This window comes from Myxocyprinus asiaticus, chromosome 6 (assembly GCF_019703515.2).
Source record: "Myxocyprinus asiaticus isolate MX2 ecotype Aquarium Trade chromosome 6, UBuf_Myxa_2, whole genome shotgun sequence".
NCBI classification, from domain to species: domain Eukaryota; kingdom Metazoa; phylum Chordata; class Actinopteri; order Cypriniformes; family Catostomidae; genus Myxocyprinus; species Myxocyprinus asiaticus.
The window spans coordinates 49,798,964-49,814,654 of record NC_059349.1 but is presented as its reverse complement, the minus strand read 5'-3'; the positions used below and the strand labels follow the sequence as shown (position 1 = coordinate 49,814,654).

The following is a 15,691-nucleotide window of genomic DNA, read 5'->3' as shown; positions in this document are numbered from 1 at the left end:
GACAAACAGACACAAACATACATCCTATCTCATATGAACAGCTAATAAAAACACAAACCATCGTGGGTGAGAGAAAGTGTTATGCAATGGTCCATATTAAAAAAAAAAATATGTCTAAACTTGAAGATGCACCTGTCAAGGTTTTTTTATTGCCACTCTTATGACTGCCCACACGTTGGCAGTGAGGGGCTTTGAATCCAGAGCCAGTATAAAATAGGATCTAGAAAGAGTAACTTAAAGATTGAGACTCAATTTATTGAACATAAATATTGAACAAGCCTCAATCAAGCTGTTAAATGGCTCTACTAATTTAGCCAGATTACAGTATTTTTGGGATCACTAGTCAAAAATCCTAATGTGAACAGAATTCCTATTGGAATTTCTTTAATAATCTGGATAAAATAAATTCTTTCAGGATTTTTGATTTTTAGTTCTTGTATAAAGTGTAATCTTTATCACTCTAATTGGGCAATATACCAAAAGGAAATCAGAGCAGGATATAGGCTATTGGAAAGATTTTCGTTCATTTTGAGATGTCCTACAGGGTCAGTTTATCATATTGGCAATTATCATAGTCCTTTTTGTAACTATGTATTCTAAACGATCAAGTGGATATGTTGGAATTCAAAATTATGGAATTTTGGAATCCAATTATTAATATTAAAATTAAAAGCCTATGGAACACGATTCAGGCAAAGAACAAATGATTTAAAAAGTCAAAGTCCAACACTTCTTTGATTGTGTTTTATTTAGGCATTTTGCGCAGACAACATACTGTTGGATCACAAATGCTGCTTGGAAAATATAAGCAGGATGAGATGTTAAGAAAGTTTCACAGTAAACTAAAGGTCATGTTGTTGTGCTGTGAGCGGGACTACGCTTCTGCTAATGGGTCAAATACTTTTGGCATCTTTTTTGGCAGATAAAGGCACTTTAAAGCAGGTTATTGCAGGTGGTTCACTTTAGATTAAGTTAGATGGAATACAACAGGTGCTGCAGTTGGTTGGTTGCAGTGAAGACTGTGGGTGATTCTTTCATTCACTCCAGGTCGTCATGGTCCTGAGTAGACTCACTGATCACCTTCATGGAAGAGAGTAGTGTAAGTGTTCATAAAAGATGGAAAGGAAATCATTTTAAATACAAATAGATTTATTATAGATGCACTGCATTCATGAATACAGTGAAATTATAATGTAAAGTACAGGAGGGCGATATAACTCAGATTTTATATAAAAATCTATATACAATATATATCATGATATAGTCAACTTTTTCTGGAAAAACTGGTTTAGATATTAAATAACCATATTGTAATGCCTATTTTTAGATAATATGCATATAGTCAAACAAACACTCAAATTGGTTTTAAATCAACCTTACCATAATGCTCAATTTCATGTTATGCCACATTTCATTCTGATATGATGTTGACCAATTTTATTATTATTTTTAAACGTTTCTCAAGAACCTCAATATTTCCTCAAAGCAATGCAACTAAGAAAATAATGCAGAAGTAAAAACACATGGATGGTTTGTTTCTTAATATCAAACATAATTCGATGATGTGTAGATTAAAAACCCTTTATTTTGGCGCATGACACAGTCTTGTAGCGGTTTTCCTCATCAGTGGTGGTTAGAATGCTGGGCTGTCTAGCCTTTAAAAACATTAAAAAATCTTACAGATCTAAAACTTATAAATGGTAGTGTAGGTCTAAAATTTTTAAGTAAAATCTTTATGTAAAGAAAATGTATAGTCAGATGACTTCTTTTAACTTAAACTACAAACAATACATTCAATCATTAAGTCTCCTCACATTCATTCTCTCTCAGGGGAGGGGTCTTTGTCTCCTCAGGTGTGAATCACATCAATATTCATGATCATCCACGCCTCCTCGCATATGGCCTTTCTAACACTTAAAGTGTCTTATAAAAGTTAAATGACTATATTGTTTTGTATTAATGAGTGATCAGGATGGTTTTCACATCATTTTTGTAGCAAAATCTCTAGGCTACAAGATCCTGTTCTCAAAGGTCTTGTGAACAAATGTTTAGTATGTGATATATGGCCTTATTTCAGTCACTTAAATGTTTTTGTTTTTTCAAAAACCACGCATAAACATTATTTTCTCAAAAATACAAACATGTACATAAATGTTGTTCACATATTATTGTAGCCCAGTTTGTGCTGAATACAGTGTTATCAGACTTTAGCCATTAATATGTTTTAAGCAACTGAAAAAAGCACAAATGTCAAGGCATGTTAAAAGTTCACCAGGGCCCAAAACACCCTCAGACCCCAGAGGGTTAAGATGTTTGACATCCTCCATAGTGCTTTAAGGTAAAAGCTCATAGAATTCAAATGAGTCATGTAAGTTTTGTGGTCTGTGTTGCGATATCGAGAGAAGCCAGGTTGAGTAGCGAAAGTTATCTTGTTCTGCTGGACACCAGAGATAGCGTGCGCAATACTCATGTTAAACACAGATATGCGTGTCAGATGAGAAGCATATTTAGCGCTTATTCAGTGCCTGTAAAGCCATGTCATGTTCCTTAAATTCTCTCAGTCTCTCCTGAACCTGCCCACTAATAATTATGCACACACCGCACAAATGTTTATTTACATATCGCGATATAAACAATATAGCAAAATCTCTATAGACTGGCACTTTATATCATCGCCATGATATGTATCGTCATATCATCCAGCCCTAGCGTAAAGCATCAGGTAGTTCTAGTGATCTGTGGACCTTTATACTTTGATAAGAAAGTCTTTGAAACATTTTTACTTCTTTATAAATCCTGTAAAAAAATAAAAAATAATAATAATAATAAATACAAATCTCTAATGGAATGTGTTCAGAAACCTAAAAACCGAGCTTTCTTTGCTGGGCCCCCTGGTGGCTTGAGGGCCCTAAGCGGCCGCTTATACCACTCATAGCTAGAAATGGCCCTGATTATGAATACTGTACTTATTCTTTTTTTTTTTTTTTGTGAAAATTGAAATGAAACACATACCTGGCCATCTCTGGTCTCGACAGTCTTGATAAAAACTTTCTTGGTAGTTGTGCTTTCAGTAAAAGGCTTGGACTCGAGCATAATTTCTGTGAAAATACAAGAGTGAGTATCTACAACTGAAATGTGCAAACTCTTTTCTATGTATTTCACAATAATATATTTTAATAAAAGATATAAAATAATAAAAGACTTCAATTTTACCTCTCAGATTAAAGGATGAGAGGTTTGGAAGAGGGGTTGCAATCCTACGTGCAAGAGAATAAAATGTTTGATAAAGACAAAATACATATTATTATATAATACATAATTATTATTATTATAATAATGTGTTGTTGTGTACATATGTAAAGTGTGCTTAAATATATCTGGACTGACCCAGAAATATTCTTGTATGCATGTGCTCACCTGCTCTCTTCTCCTTCTAGAAGCTTCCTGTAGGTGGCTATCTCGATATCCAGGGCCATCTTGACATTGAGCAGATCCTGGTACTCGCGCAGGTGTCTCGCCATCTCATCCTTCATGTTGTGTATGTCCTCCTCCAGTCGGGCGATGTTATCCTGGAAACTAGAAGACTCCATTGCAAAGTTGTTCTCCATCTCCCTCATCTGACGCTCCAAAGATTCATTCTATACAGATGGGTGGACAGAATACTACTGTAGTCATAGAATATCAGGTTCTACTACTACAGTCAAAATATCGATTAAAGGGACAGTTCACCCAAAAATGAAAATGCTCTCATCATTTACTCACCCTCATGCCATCCCAGATGTGTATGACTTAATTTTTTCTGCTGACCACAAACAAACATTTTTAGAAGAATATCTCAACTCTGTTTGTCCATTCAATGCAAGTGAATGGTGGCCAGAAATTTGAAGCTCAAAAAAGGACATAAATTCATCATAAAAGTAATCCATACGACTCCAGTGGTTTCATCCATGTCTTCTGAAGCGATATGATACGTGTGGGTGAGAAACAGATCAACATTTAAGTCCTTTTTGACTATAAGAGTGCAAATTGCCAACAACAAAAGAAGAAAAATGTGAAATAAAGGGGAGATTTATAGTAAAAAAGGATTTAAATATTGATCTGTTTCTTATCCAAAGTGATTGCATCACAATCATATACTGTAGACATTATACTGTATTAAACCACTGGAGTCTTTTAAACCACTTTTATGCTTCCTTTATATGCTTGTTAGACCTTCAAAGTTCTGCCCACCATTCACCTGCATTGTATGGACTTACAGAGCTGAGATATTCTTCAAAAAAATCTTTGTTTGTGTCCAGCAGAAGAAAGAAAGTCATACACATATGGAATGGGATGAGGGTAAGTAAATGATGAGAGAATTTTCATTTTTTGGTGAACTATCCCTTTCAGTCAATATGATTTATGATTGGATCACAACAAATACCTTCTCCAACCTGTTATAAATTTGTTGCTATGCATATTTTTGAGTTTAGCACATATTATAAACTTATCGTGTATTGGTATATAAATTAAAGACAAAACATTTCCTTATTCTTTCAGCCAAACAGTCTTATTGCTACTATTTACTTTTTGGCACATTGTGTTTAGTTAAAGGGTTCATGAGGAATACAATTTTCCTTGATATTTTGACATATAAGAGGTCATTCTACTATAAAAACATACTGTACAGGTATATTTCAGAACTCAAAACTTAATCCCCAGTGCAATAATAGCATTTATTGAAACCAAGCTTCAAAAATGCCTCGTTCTCTACTTTCGCGACTACTCTACGTCACTGGTGTACATTACTTCATGACCGCCTCTACAGCTCAAAAACATTAACGCCTACTTAAAATCATTGCACCATTGGTGGTTCAGTTCATCAACTGAGACAGAAGGACAAACAAGGCCTACTGTGGCCTAACTATTCCTAACACTAAAGGGGACCCACATGGACTATTTTAAATATATATATTTTTAATTTAAACATGCATAGACAGACGTCTTTGACTGCTTGATACATATCTCGGGCCACTTTTAAAAGACGCAGTGTCAAGTTACAACTCTAAAGAGGAGAATCCATATCTGTCATTCAGCTGCTGCCTCTTGTTGTTTTGAGCACAAATGTGTCATGGACATGTTCTTTTGCCCATCTGTGCTATTTTTTAATTGTTGGTGTATGTAAACATGCACTAGATGGATGTCTTTGACCATTTAGGTGCGATTCCGGCGATGTGCATTTCAGTGCAGGATAATACTGGAAACTGGATGTGTCTTCAGCGTATTTCAGTGTGGATTGAATGTTGTTTCGGATCATATCAATGTGGATTGCTTGTGAACCAGTCATAATATGATTCAAGCTTTGCAAAGGAACTGTTATTGATGGATAGGGCCGTTAAAAACACTTAGTCCCAAAGCAAAACAGTAAGTAAACAGTTCCATTCATGAATATTTCAAATGTCATGACTGTTTCATAGTTTATGGTGCTGACATTCTGTTTACCCTGCATCCATTGACGTGACACAACGCCTTGAGGCTGTCTTACCACGTTGCCAGTGGTAGCGCCAGTGCATGCAGCACAAAATGGAACAGGACATCTGTTTACTGTCAGCGCAATGCGCCGCAACGCAACGGACATTTCCATGGTAGACAGCATCATTGATTATAATCGGTTCTATTGCTTTTGACGCAACGCGAATCTCACATCTGGTGTAGACAGGGTGTGAGTGTTAACAGTTGTGCTTGAAATGAAGAGCTTAATATATTCAGATGCAATGTGTTTGATGTGCGTAATGTGTAACCCCTGAAATTGTGTTTTATAATGTTGCGGAGCTTGTTCATTCTCTTCAGATTTAGTTTTAAAAATGGCTGAATTTGAGGGGCTGCAAGCTGTTAGCCAATCAAAACAGTGGGCTTTTACGTTGAAGATTTAAGGAGGCGCATAGGCCAAAACCGAGTGTTACGCACAGTGTGCCAGAGACAGGGTGGAAAATGATCATATATTACAAAATTATTAATGTTTTAATGCAAAAAAAACTTTACAAACACTGTCACTGGACCTCAGGGAAGATAATAAACCTATTAAAAAAAAAAGAGCATTTCATGCCCCCTTTAAAGTGAGTTCAATCTAATTTTATAGCACAGAGATTGCTCATCCAAGCATTCACATTTGCATAATTGCATAGCATATGTTTATGTACCAATAATACATCTGCCAAAAAAAAAGTAAACATTTATCATACTTACTGTGCCCTTGAGGGCATCCACCTCACAGGTGAGTGCCTGCACCTGACGGCGATGCTCATTGGCCTCCTGCTTGGCCAATCGCAGGGCCTCGTTATTCTTGTTGGCTGCCTCTGTCAGGTCAGCAAACTGACAGAGAAGGTCACAGAGAAATTTGGATAGATTAAGCGCAAAAATAGACACATTGCGGTAGACTTTGGTTTTAGTGAGGAAGAGGATGGGGCCATTTTATCATGCCTCAAATGAGTAAAATAAGCAGAGAAACCCAAATGGAAACCATGAAGAAATAAAAAACCCCAGAAAGGTTATAAAGACTGCTTCAAGTATTTCATGTTATACACCTTTGATTTGTACCACTCTTCGGATTCCTGAATGTTTTTGGTGGCCATGTTTTCATATTGCAGTCTGACGTCTCTCAGAGCAGCTGTCAGATCAGGTTTGACTATGTCCAGATCCACCTGCACCTGCTGGCCCTGGATCTGTATCTGCAGCTCGGCCAGCTCCTAAAGAGAGAAAGAGAGAGATTCCTATGTCTAAATTGCATCATGTTGTACTTCCTTATCTTGTGTTTTAACCATACAAATACTGTAGAATAAAAGGTTATAATGTAATCAGCATAAAACTGGCTTTATTTCAGAGAGTGGGTTTAAATGCACACCAATATGCTAATAATTACCAAAAATCAGCGTATTCCAAAATAAAATCAGACAATGCAAGAAAACCATGTTTACATGAGACTTAAAATCATGTTTACATTTTAACATCAGAAACAGTGAATACATTTTGCACCCTTTGTGTCTTACCTCTTCGTGGAGTTTTTTTAAGAAGGTGAGTTCCTCTTGTAGAGACTCCACCTTTCTTTCCATATCCACTCGAGCAAGAGCAGCATTGTCCACATCCTGCACACGACATTAACAACACTAGATGACACACCATGCGTTAAATACAGTACACAGTAAAGAGGTTTTTGTGTTTTTAATAAGTACCTGGACTCAATGCCCTGCAGTCTGTGAGGCACCATTTGGCTGTGTGCTGACTGAACTTCCATATGCAGCATGAAAACATGGCTAACCAGGGCTTTAAAAAAAACTCTTACTATGTTTTTGCTCAATGTGGCTCACACACACATCCTTGGCACATGTCCTTGGCAGCCTGTTCAGTCACAACTGAACAGGCTGCCAAGAGAGTCTGATGGAAGAGCAATCAGCAGCGATGGAGATTTCCCAACACTAATACTAGTCACAAAGATAAACATTCAGCTTAGAGCCTAATGTGCTGCTGTGCTTTCACCGTAAAGAGAGTCATTCCTGAACTCTAACAGTACTAGAACATGCACAAAAATCAGCAACATTAATGCAGACATTCTTGAATATAAAACGTTCTTCAAAGATTCTTCAGCATCTTAAGTTCAACACAAAATTCTTCTTCTTAAGTTGGCCATGGATGTTACATTAGTACGAATCTCACGAAAACTGCATGTAAAATTTCTAGGTCATATTTCATCCCACAATCAAAAGCAAACCTTTAAGATTTTATTTGCATTGTGACATTATTTTCAAGACAATTTAGCACATTTCCCCCCAAATCATCATTACCATAATGCTTCCAGACATTTGCTTTATTTATTTATTTATTTATTTTTTATTCCAATTTCTCTCATTGTTGATTCTCATTATTGGAATACAGTACAATTTGACTAATTTTTCAAAAAAATTTAAAGTAAAAAAATAAAATAATAAAAAAAATGCTTTAAATAGTACAAACGAACCTTTATTTTTAACATAGCTTATTTTTATTTGTTTCTAAGTGATTAAATTGAGAAATATGGCTGTAAGCTGGTTATTCAATTATTAATAACACAATATAAAAATATATTTATATATATATATATATAATTTTTTATTTACTTACTATAAATCTGCTTTGGAACAATATATTGTAAAAAACCACAGTGGTAATTCTCATTATGGACCTTTTTCACATGTCTGCGTTCACGAAGTGGAAGTCGTCATAGTAAGCTAAACTTGAACGGCAGTGAATGGGGGACCACAGCAAATGTTATTTTTGCTAACCCATTTGCTCCAACAGCAAAATAAAAAAATTAAATTAAATAAAAAAAAAAAATCAACTATTACCCTTTAACAGTTTTGCAAAAGAAGATAAAAATATAGAGTGCTGAATAACAGCAGTAAGCAGAGAGAAATAGGCCACATTTTCTGTCACTACCTCAGCAGCTACGTATGTTAGAAACCTCGTTGCAGCTGTAGAAACTGATTTTTTAAACTTATTCCAAGGCAATATAATACAAAGAACAATGTTATAAATTTACAGTAAATCTTTTTAAAATTGGATTTATAAAAAAGTTTGCTATATTTACATTGTAAAAGAAGACGGAAACGTGTCATAACAGGTGAAAAGGGTCCATTGTAATACAGTAATTTTTTACTGTAAAAAACTAATATTTGAATAAAAAAAATTTAAAATATTGTATATATTAACCTTAATTTTTAAGAGTGATTTTATCAGTTTCTGAGTGATTAATTGAGAAATATAGCTGCAAGCAGGTTATTAACTTATAAAACTTATATATAAATCTTTTTTTATTTTTATTTTTTTATTTTTTTACTGTAAAGCTGTTTTGGAACAATATATTGTAAAAAATCACATCATTATTGTAATTCAGTAATTATTTATTGTACAAATTACAGTCAAATTTGACTAATATTTTAATAAACTTCTCTAAACTTCTCACTTCTCTTGCATACCGTCCAGATCCACAGGACATTACACAATGAATTTTATCAATTCATCTCTGTTGCTTAAATTGTTACACCATGAAAACTTGCAGGACCTAAGTGTTACAGTAGATGTTGCAACAAAAATAACTGTATCTCTTAGACTTAGCACTCCATAACGGTAACAGCAGTCAAGATATTGCAACAGCCACAGGCCTCATTAATTAATTCCTGTAAATAGCTGTTTTATGCAATCAGTGAATTAATCAATATCAAGAGACTACCTCTGTCTCCAACACCTGAGCATTGCTGCCCACTTAATCCCCATTTTTATATATATACTGTATATATATATATATATATATATATATATATATATATATATATATATATATATATACACTATATTGCCAAAAGTATTCGCTCACCCATCCAAATAATTGAATTCAGGTGTTCCAATCACTTCCATGGCCACAGGTGTATAAAATGAAGCACCTAGGCATGCAGACTGCTTCTACAAACATTTGTGAAAGAATGGGCCGCTCTCAGGAGCTCAGTGAATTCCAACGTGGTACTGTGATAGGATGCCACCTGTGCAACAAGTCCAGTCGTGAAATTTCCTCGATACTAAATATTCCACAGTCAACTGTCAGTGGTATTATAACAAAGTGGAAGCGATTGGGAATGACAGCAATTCAGCCACGAAGTGGTAGGCCACGTAAAATGACAGAGTGGGGTCAGCGGATGCTGAGGCGCATAGTGCGCAGAGGTCGCCAACTTTCTGCAGAGTCAATCGCTACAGACCTCCAAAGTTCATGTGGCCTTCAGATTAGCTCAAGAACAGTGCGTAGAGAGCTTCATGGAATGGGTTTCCATGGCCGAACAGCTGCATCCAAGCCATACATCACCAAGTGCAATGCAAAGCGTCGGATGCAGTGGTGTAAAGCACGCCGCCACTGGACTCTAGAGCAGTGGAGACGCGTTCTCTGGAGTGACGAATCATGCTTCTCCATCTGGCAATCTGATGGACAAGTCTGGATTTGGCGGTTGCCAGGAGAACGGTACTTGTCTGACTGCATTGTGCCAACTGTGAAGTTTGGTGGAGGGGGGATTATGGTGTGGGGTTGTTTTTCAGGAGCTGGGCTTGGCCCCTTAGTTCCAGTGAAAGGAACTCTGAATGCTTCAGCATACCAAGAGATTTTGGACAATTCCATGCTCCCAGCTTTGTGGGAACAGTTTGGGGATGGCCCCTTCCTGTTCCAACATGACTGCGCACCAGTGCACAAAGCAAGGTCCATAAAGACATGGATGAGCGAGTTTGGTGTGGAAGAACTTGATTGGCCTGCACAGAGTCCTGACCTCAACCCGATAGAGCACCTTTGGGATGAATTTGAGCGAAGACTGCGAGCCAGGCCTTCTCGTCCAACATCAATGTCTGACCTCACAAATGCACTTCTGGAAGAATGGTCAGAAATTCCCATAAACACACCCCTAAACCTTGTGGAAAGCCTTCCCAGAAGAGTTGAAGCTGTTATAGCTGCAAAGGGTGGGCCGACGTCATATTAAACTCTATGGATTAAGAATGGGATGTCACTTAAGTTCATATGCGTCTAAAGGCAGATGAGCGAATACTTTTGGCAATATAGTGTATATAGTGCTGTGAAAAAGTCCTGATTTCTTTGTTTATTTTTTCATACTAAATTGTTTTAGATCTTCAAAGAAGATATAACTTTAAACAAAGGCAACCTGAGTAAACACAAAATACAGTTTTTAAATGATAATGTTATCTATTGAAGCAAAAAAGTTTTCCAATACCAACTGGGCCTGTGTGAAAAAGTATTTGCCCCCTTAGTTACTAAATCCCCAAATCTATGAAACTGCATTCATAATGGGATTCAGCTGGACTAGACACACCCAGGCCTGATTACTGACAGACCTGTTCAATCAAATCAACACTGAACTTTTTCAGCAGCATGAAGTTGGCTAAAAGGTCTCACTCAGTAGCACACTATGCCAAGGTCGAAAGAAATTCCAAAAATGATGAGGAAAACGGTGATTTCATTACAGGTACATCAGTCTGGGAAGGGTTACAGAGATATTTCAAAGGCTCTCGGACTCCAAAGTACCACAGTGAGAGCCATTATCTCCAACTGGAGAAAACTTGGCACAGTAATGAACCTTCCCAGAAGTGGCCGACCTTCCAAAATTCCTCCAGGAGCACAGCGACGACTCACCCTGGAAGTCACAAAAAAGCCAAGGACAACATCCAAGGAACTGCAGGCCTCTCTCTTATCAATAAATGTCACTGTTCATGACTCCACTATCAGAAGGACACTGGCCATAAATGCCATCCATTGAAGAGTTGCGAGGCGAAAACCACTTCTAAACCAGAAGAACATTAATGCTCATCTGAATTTTGCCAAAGCACACCTTGATGATCCTCAAACCTTTTGGGAGAATGTTCTGTGGACTGATGAGTCGAAAGTGGTACTGTTTGGACGACAGGGGTCCTGTTAAATCTGGCGTAAATCAAACACAGAATTCCACAAAAAGAACATCATACCTACGGTCAAGCATGGTGGTGGTAGTGTGATGGTGTGGGGATGCTTTGTTGCTTCAGGGCCAGGGCGACTTGAAATAATTGAGGGAAACATGAATTCTGCTCTCTACCAGAAAATCCTAAAGGAGAACGTCTGGTCATCAGTCCGTGAGTTGAAGCTCAAGCGTAACTGGATTATACAGCAAGACAGTGATCCAAAGCATAGGAGTAAGTCCACCCCTGAATAGCTCAAAAGAAGCTAAATTAAAGTTTTGGAGTGGCCTAATCAAAGTCCTGACTTGAACCCCATCGAGATGTTGTGGCAGGACCTTAAATGGGAAGTTCATGCTCGAAAACCCTCCAGTGTAGCTGAACTAAAGCAATTCTGCAAAGACGAGTGTGTCAAAATCCCACCACAGCATTGTGAAAGACTGATCTCCAGTTATCGGAAGCATTTGGTTGCAGTTGTTGCTGCTAAAGGTGACACAACCAGCTATTAAGTTTAAGGGGGCAGTAAGTTTTTCATATGGGTGATATAGGTGTTGGATAACTTTTTTGCTCAATAAAAAAAAAAAATATATATATATATATATATATATATATATATATATATATATATACACACACACACACACACATATATATATATATACACACACATATACACATATACATATATATATAAATTGTATTTTATGTTTACTCAGGTTGCCTTTGTTTTATGTTATATCTCCTTTGAAGATCTAAAACAATTTAGTATGAAAAATACACAAAAAGAGAAGAAGGGGGGAAATAATTTTTCACAGCACTGTATATATGTACGTATATATATATATATATATATATTTCAAGGCTGTCATTTGAAATAATAAAAGAAGTATTAGGCCTATGTTCTCACAGTTTTTAGTTTTGATGGTCACTATCATGTTTTACCTGTCTGAAGCTTTTCATGTTGCTCTCTGCCTCCTCCCGTTGAAGCATCTCATCCTGTAGTCTGGAAATGACAGACATCAATGAGAAAACTACTTATATTACTAAATACTGTAGGCCAGGGTCAGAAAATAACAAGGGCTCAGGGCATAAATGCCACAGTAAGTGACCAAAATGACACCAAAATGTATTTATTTTATTATTATTTGTATTATTTGGAACATTACTCTAGGTCTAGTATGCTAACTATCACGTGTGATTATTTGATGTTTATTTAAATTTATAACATCTTACCTAATCTTTAATATTCCAGGTTCAATGCAAGTTAAGCTCAATCGACAGCATTTGTGGCATAATATTGGTTATCACAAAAATGTATTTTGACTTGTCCTTCCTCTTCTTATATATATATATAGCACAAATTTGGGTTACAGTGAGGCACTTACAATAGAAGTGAATGGGGCCAATCCGTAAACGTTAATACTTACTATTTCAAAAGTATAGCCACAAAATGTAAACAGCATGTGTGTTCAAATAATCAATAATCTTTTCTGTGTAAAGTTATAGCCAATTTTACAACTTTGTTCCTGTGACGACGTAATGTCAACAATCCCTAAAATGACTGTAAAAATGATGATTCAAGCATCTTTACAGCTCAAATAATACACAAGTTTTAACAGAAGAATTAATGCAAGTGTGTTTAGAAAATTATAAGCTTCACACTTCTGCCTTTAAACCCTCCGGAAATTGGCCCCATTCACTTCCATTGTTAGTGCCGCACCGTAACCGCGTTTTTATTTATGTATTTTTTTTTAAATTATTATTATTTATTTATTTATTTATGTATTTATTATTTTTTAAGAAAAGGAGGATTGAATCAAAATACATTTTTATGGTAATTAACATTATGCCACAAAAGCTGTCGATTGAGTTTACCTTGTATTGAACCTGGAATATTCCTTGAAGTGTCTAAACACTTTTTGGGGCCATTGCAAACTCTTTATTTCAGTTTTGTAAGTTGTTTCTGTCCATACTTCTCTCTGAGTCGCTCTACTTCGTCTGTGAGATTGTCTCTCGACACTTCCACCCGTGCTTTCTCCGTGGTTAGCTGATCCACCTGTCGCCGCAGGTCACGCATCTCCTCCTCATATAGATCAGTGATGCGGGATGATCTCTGGCCCCGCAACTGTTCCAGCTCCGCCGTGAGAATCTTATTCTGCTGCTCCAGGAAGCGCACTTTCTCGATGTAACTGGCGAACCGGTCGTTTAGCGACTGCATCTGCGCCTTTTCGTTTAAGCGATTCGTCTTGAATTCCATATTTAAGGCGTCGGAGAGGTTAAAGTCGAGGGCCTCCGAGGTCAGTCGTGGCATCGCCGCATTACGAACCCTGGAACTCTTGGACGCGTAAATCACCGGAGCCGAGGAGACGCCAAAAGACGCCCGAGAGCGCACGGAGCTCGAGAACTGGCGGCTGGAGGACGCGCTGCTCCGGTTGACATCTCCAAACCGTTTTCTGTAGGAAGAGGTAGACATATTTCTATTATCTGTAGTTTTGTTCCCTTCTGGCACGCAGTACTGTCTCAAACAGGGAGCTACAGTCTGAGAGGAAACATAATTTATAGTCCTCTCATTATGCAACCCACATGACGGTGCTGCTGGAAGTGACATTTAAAGGACCCTATTCAGTTTACCTACGGAGCCCCTTAAAGAGACAGGGCGTAAAAGTTTTTCTGAAATAGTTTTGCGTTCCCTCGCAATAACTAAAATAACCATATTTTAACCTTGATATTCGTAGTAAAACCATAGTAAAAATCAGTACTTGAAGTGGGCGGGGTACTCACCGGTATGCAGTACCTGCACTTCTCTAATTTAATCTACAGAGAACCGGCGGTTTTTCTTGCGTACCTCCACTTCTCAGAGTCTCCCGGTACGATGTAATGTCTTTATGGAATGTAAGTCAGTGATTTGATGAGGCCAGCCAATCATATTTATCTGACCTTCCAAATTATTTTGATAAAATCGCGGTAAACATGCGAGCGCTCTCTGCGCAAAACTCAGCGGTGAGTTTAACAACACTCAGCACGTGCAACAGCATCGGCGGTCGTCAAGCGATCCGTGGTCCAGTTCCGGAGGAGCGTGCGTGTGCTTGTCTGTGCATAGTTCAGTTACACTCTTTTCCAAAACATGAACCAGCAACTTGTGGGTGAGCACATTGTATCGCGTCTCATTCACTCAAATGTATTTATGCAAATTGTTTAGCTACAGGGTGCAGTCAAAACTACAGACTCGATGATGAAAATTGAACCTTCAAAGAAAATACACAGGAAAATTTGCTTTTTATTCTCCACTTTTTTCTGCATTGCTTGTAAAAAGATTATGTGAAGCTGAACCGGCAAACATGCATATATCCTGGTTGTGTTTGGTTCTATATACAGATGTGTGTCAGTGTTCACAATCCTGAACATAATAATAATAATAATAATAATAATAATTTGTTTAATTTATATAGCGCCTTTCCAGAGCTCAAGGAGGCTTTACAGTAGTAACACAATAATACATAAACAATGAACAGTCACAAAAACACAGTTCCTGATAGTACAGCCATTGAGAGTGAATACATAACACATTAAGACAAATAACACTGAGAAAACAAAAAAGTTTTAAGTTGAGATTTAAACTCATATATATGGAATTCCATATATTGGGTGCTACTATGCTGAATGACCTGCCAACCATAGTAGAGAGGCGAAATCTAGGGACAGAAAGGAATCCGGACCCAGAAGGGAACACAAAACTATAGCGAGGTAGAGGTGTAACGGTATACAGAAGTCACAGTTCGGTACGAACCTCGGTTTTGGGATCACGGTTCGATACGAGTTCGGTACAACAGGAAAAAGCAACAAATCCCAAATGCTAGGTTTCTTTTCATTTATTTTGAACAGACAGTAGTGCAAATTACAGTTTGTTCCACCTAGCGGCATTTAGTCCCCCCTGAGGTAGTTGGTACAGTACAGCCTCCTTTGCTGTATTAAGCACTAAGCAGTAAACAGAATGCACTCTTGCATAGGCCATATTTTTTTGTAGGGTTGATAAAAAACAAAAGGTATTTGGTCACAATCAGCTACAAAACTGAAAAGCATCTCTTGTGTTATAAAACTACAAAATAAATATAATAATGAAAAATAAAACTTGTGCATTAGGAGAAGCCATTCTTGTTTTGTGTTAGCGCATGGATGGTCTCTTCTTCTTCTGCTCTTTTTCCTG

At 37.2% G+C, this 15,691-nt stretch overlaps 1 protein-coding gene across 1 annotated transcript; it reads right to left on the bottom strand.

The window, feature by feature from the left end:
- Positions 1-729: 729 nt before the first annotated feature.
- viml (vimentin like) lies at positions 730-14,032 on the bottom strand. Its single transcript, XM_051701706.1, has 9 exons — positions 13,461-14,032; positions 12,430-12,490; positions 7,026-7,121; positions 6,564-6,725; positions 6,226-6,351; positions 3,418-3,638; positions 3,214-3,257; positions 3,013-3,098; positions 730-1,080 (listed from the first exon to the last, which is right to left on the bottom strand). The coding sequence occupies exons 1-9, from the start codon at positions 13,958-13,960 to the stop codon at positions 1,039-1,041; spliced, it is 1,338 nt and encodes a 445-aa protein (XP_051557666.1). The 5' UTR covers positions 13,961-14,032; the 3' UTR covers positions 730-1,038.
- Positions 14,033-15,691: the final 1,659 nt, after the last annotated feature.

What these genes read in the sequence shown, in the direction of transcription:
- viml (XM_051701706.1), bottom strand. Translation starts at nt 13,960, where the DNA reads ATGTCTACCTCTTCCTACAGAAAACGGTTTGGAGATGTCAACCGGAGC. An exon ending in GTAGAGCGACTCAGAGAGAA is followed by an intron (nt 12,491 to 13,460) that starts GTATGGACAGAA and finishes TGTCATTTCCAG; the next exon opens with ACTACAGGATGAGATGCTTC. An exon ending in ACATGAAAAGCTTCAGACAG is followed by an intron (nt 7,122 to 12,429) that starts GTAAAACATGAT and finishes TGTCGTGTGCAG; the next exon opens with GATGTGGACAATGCTGCTCT.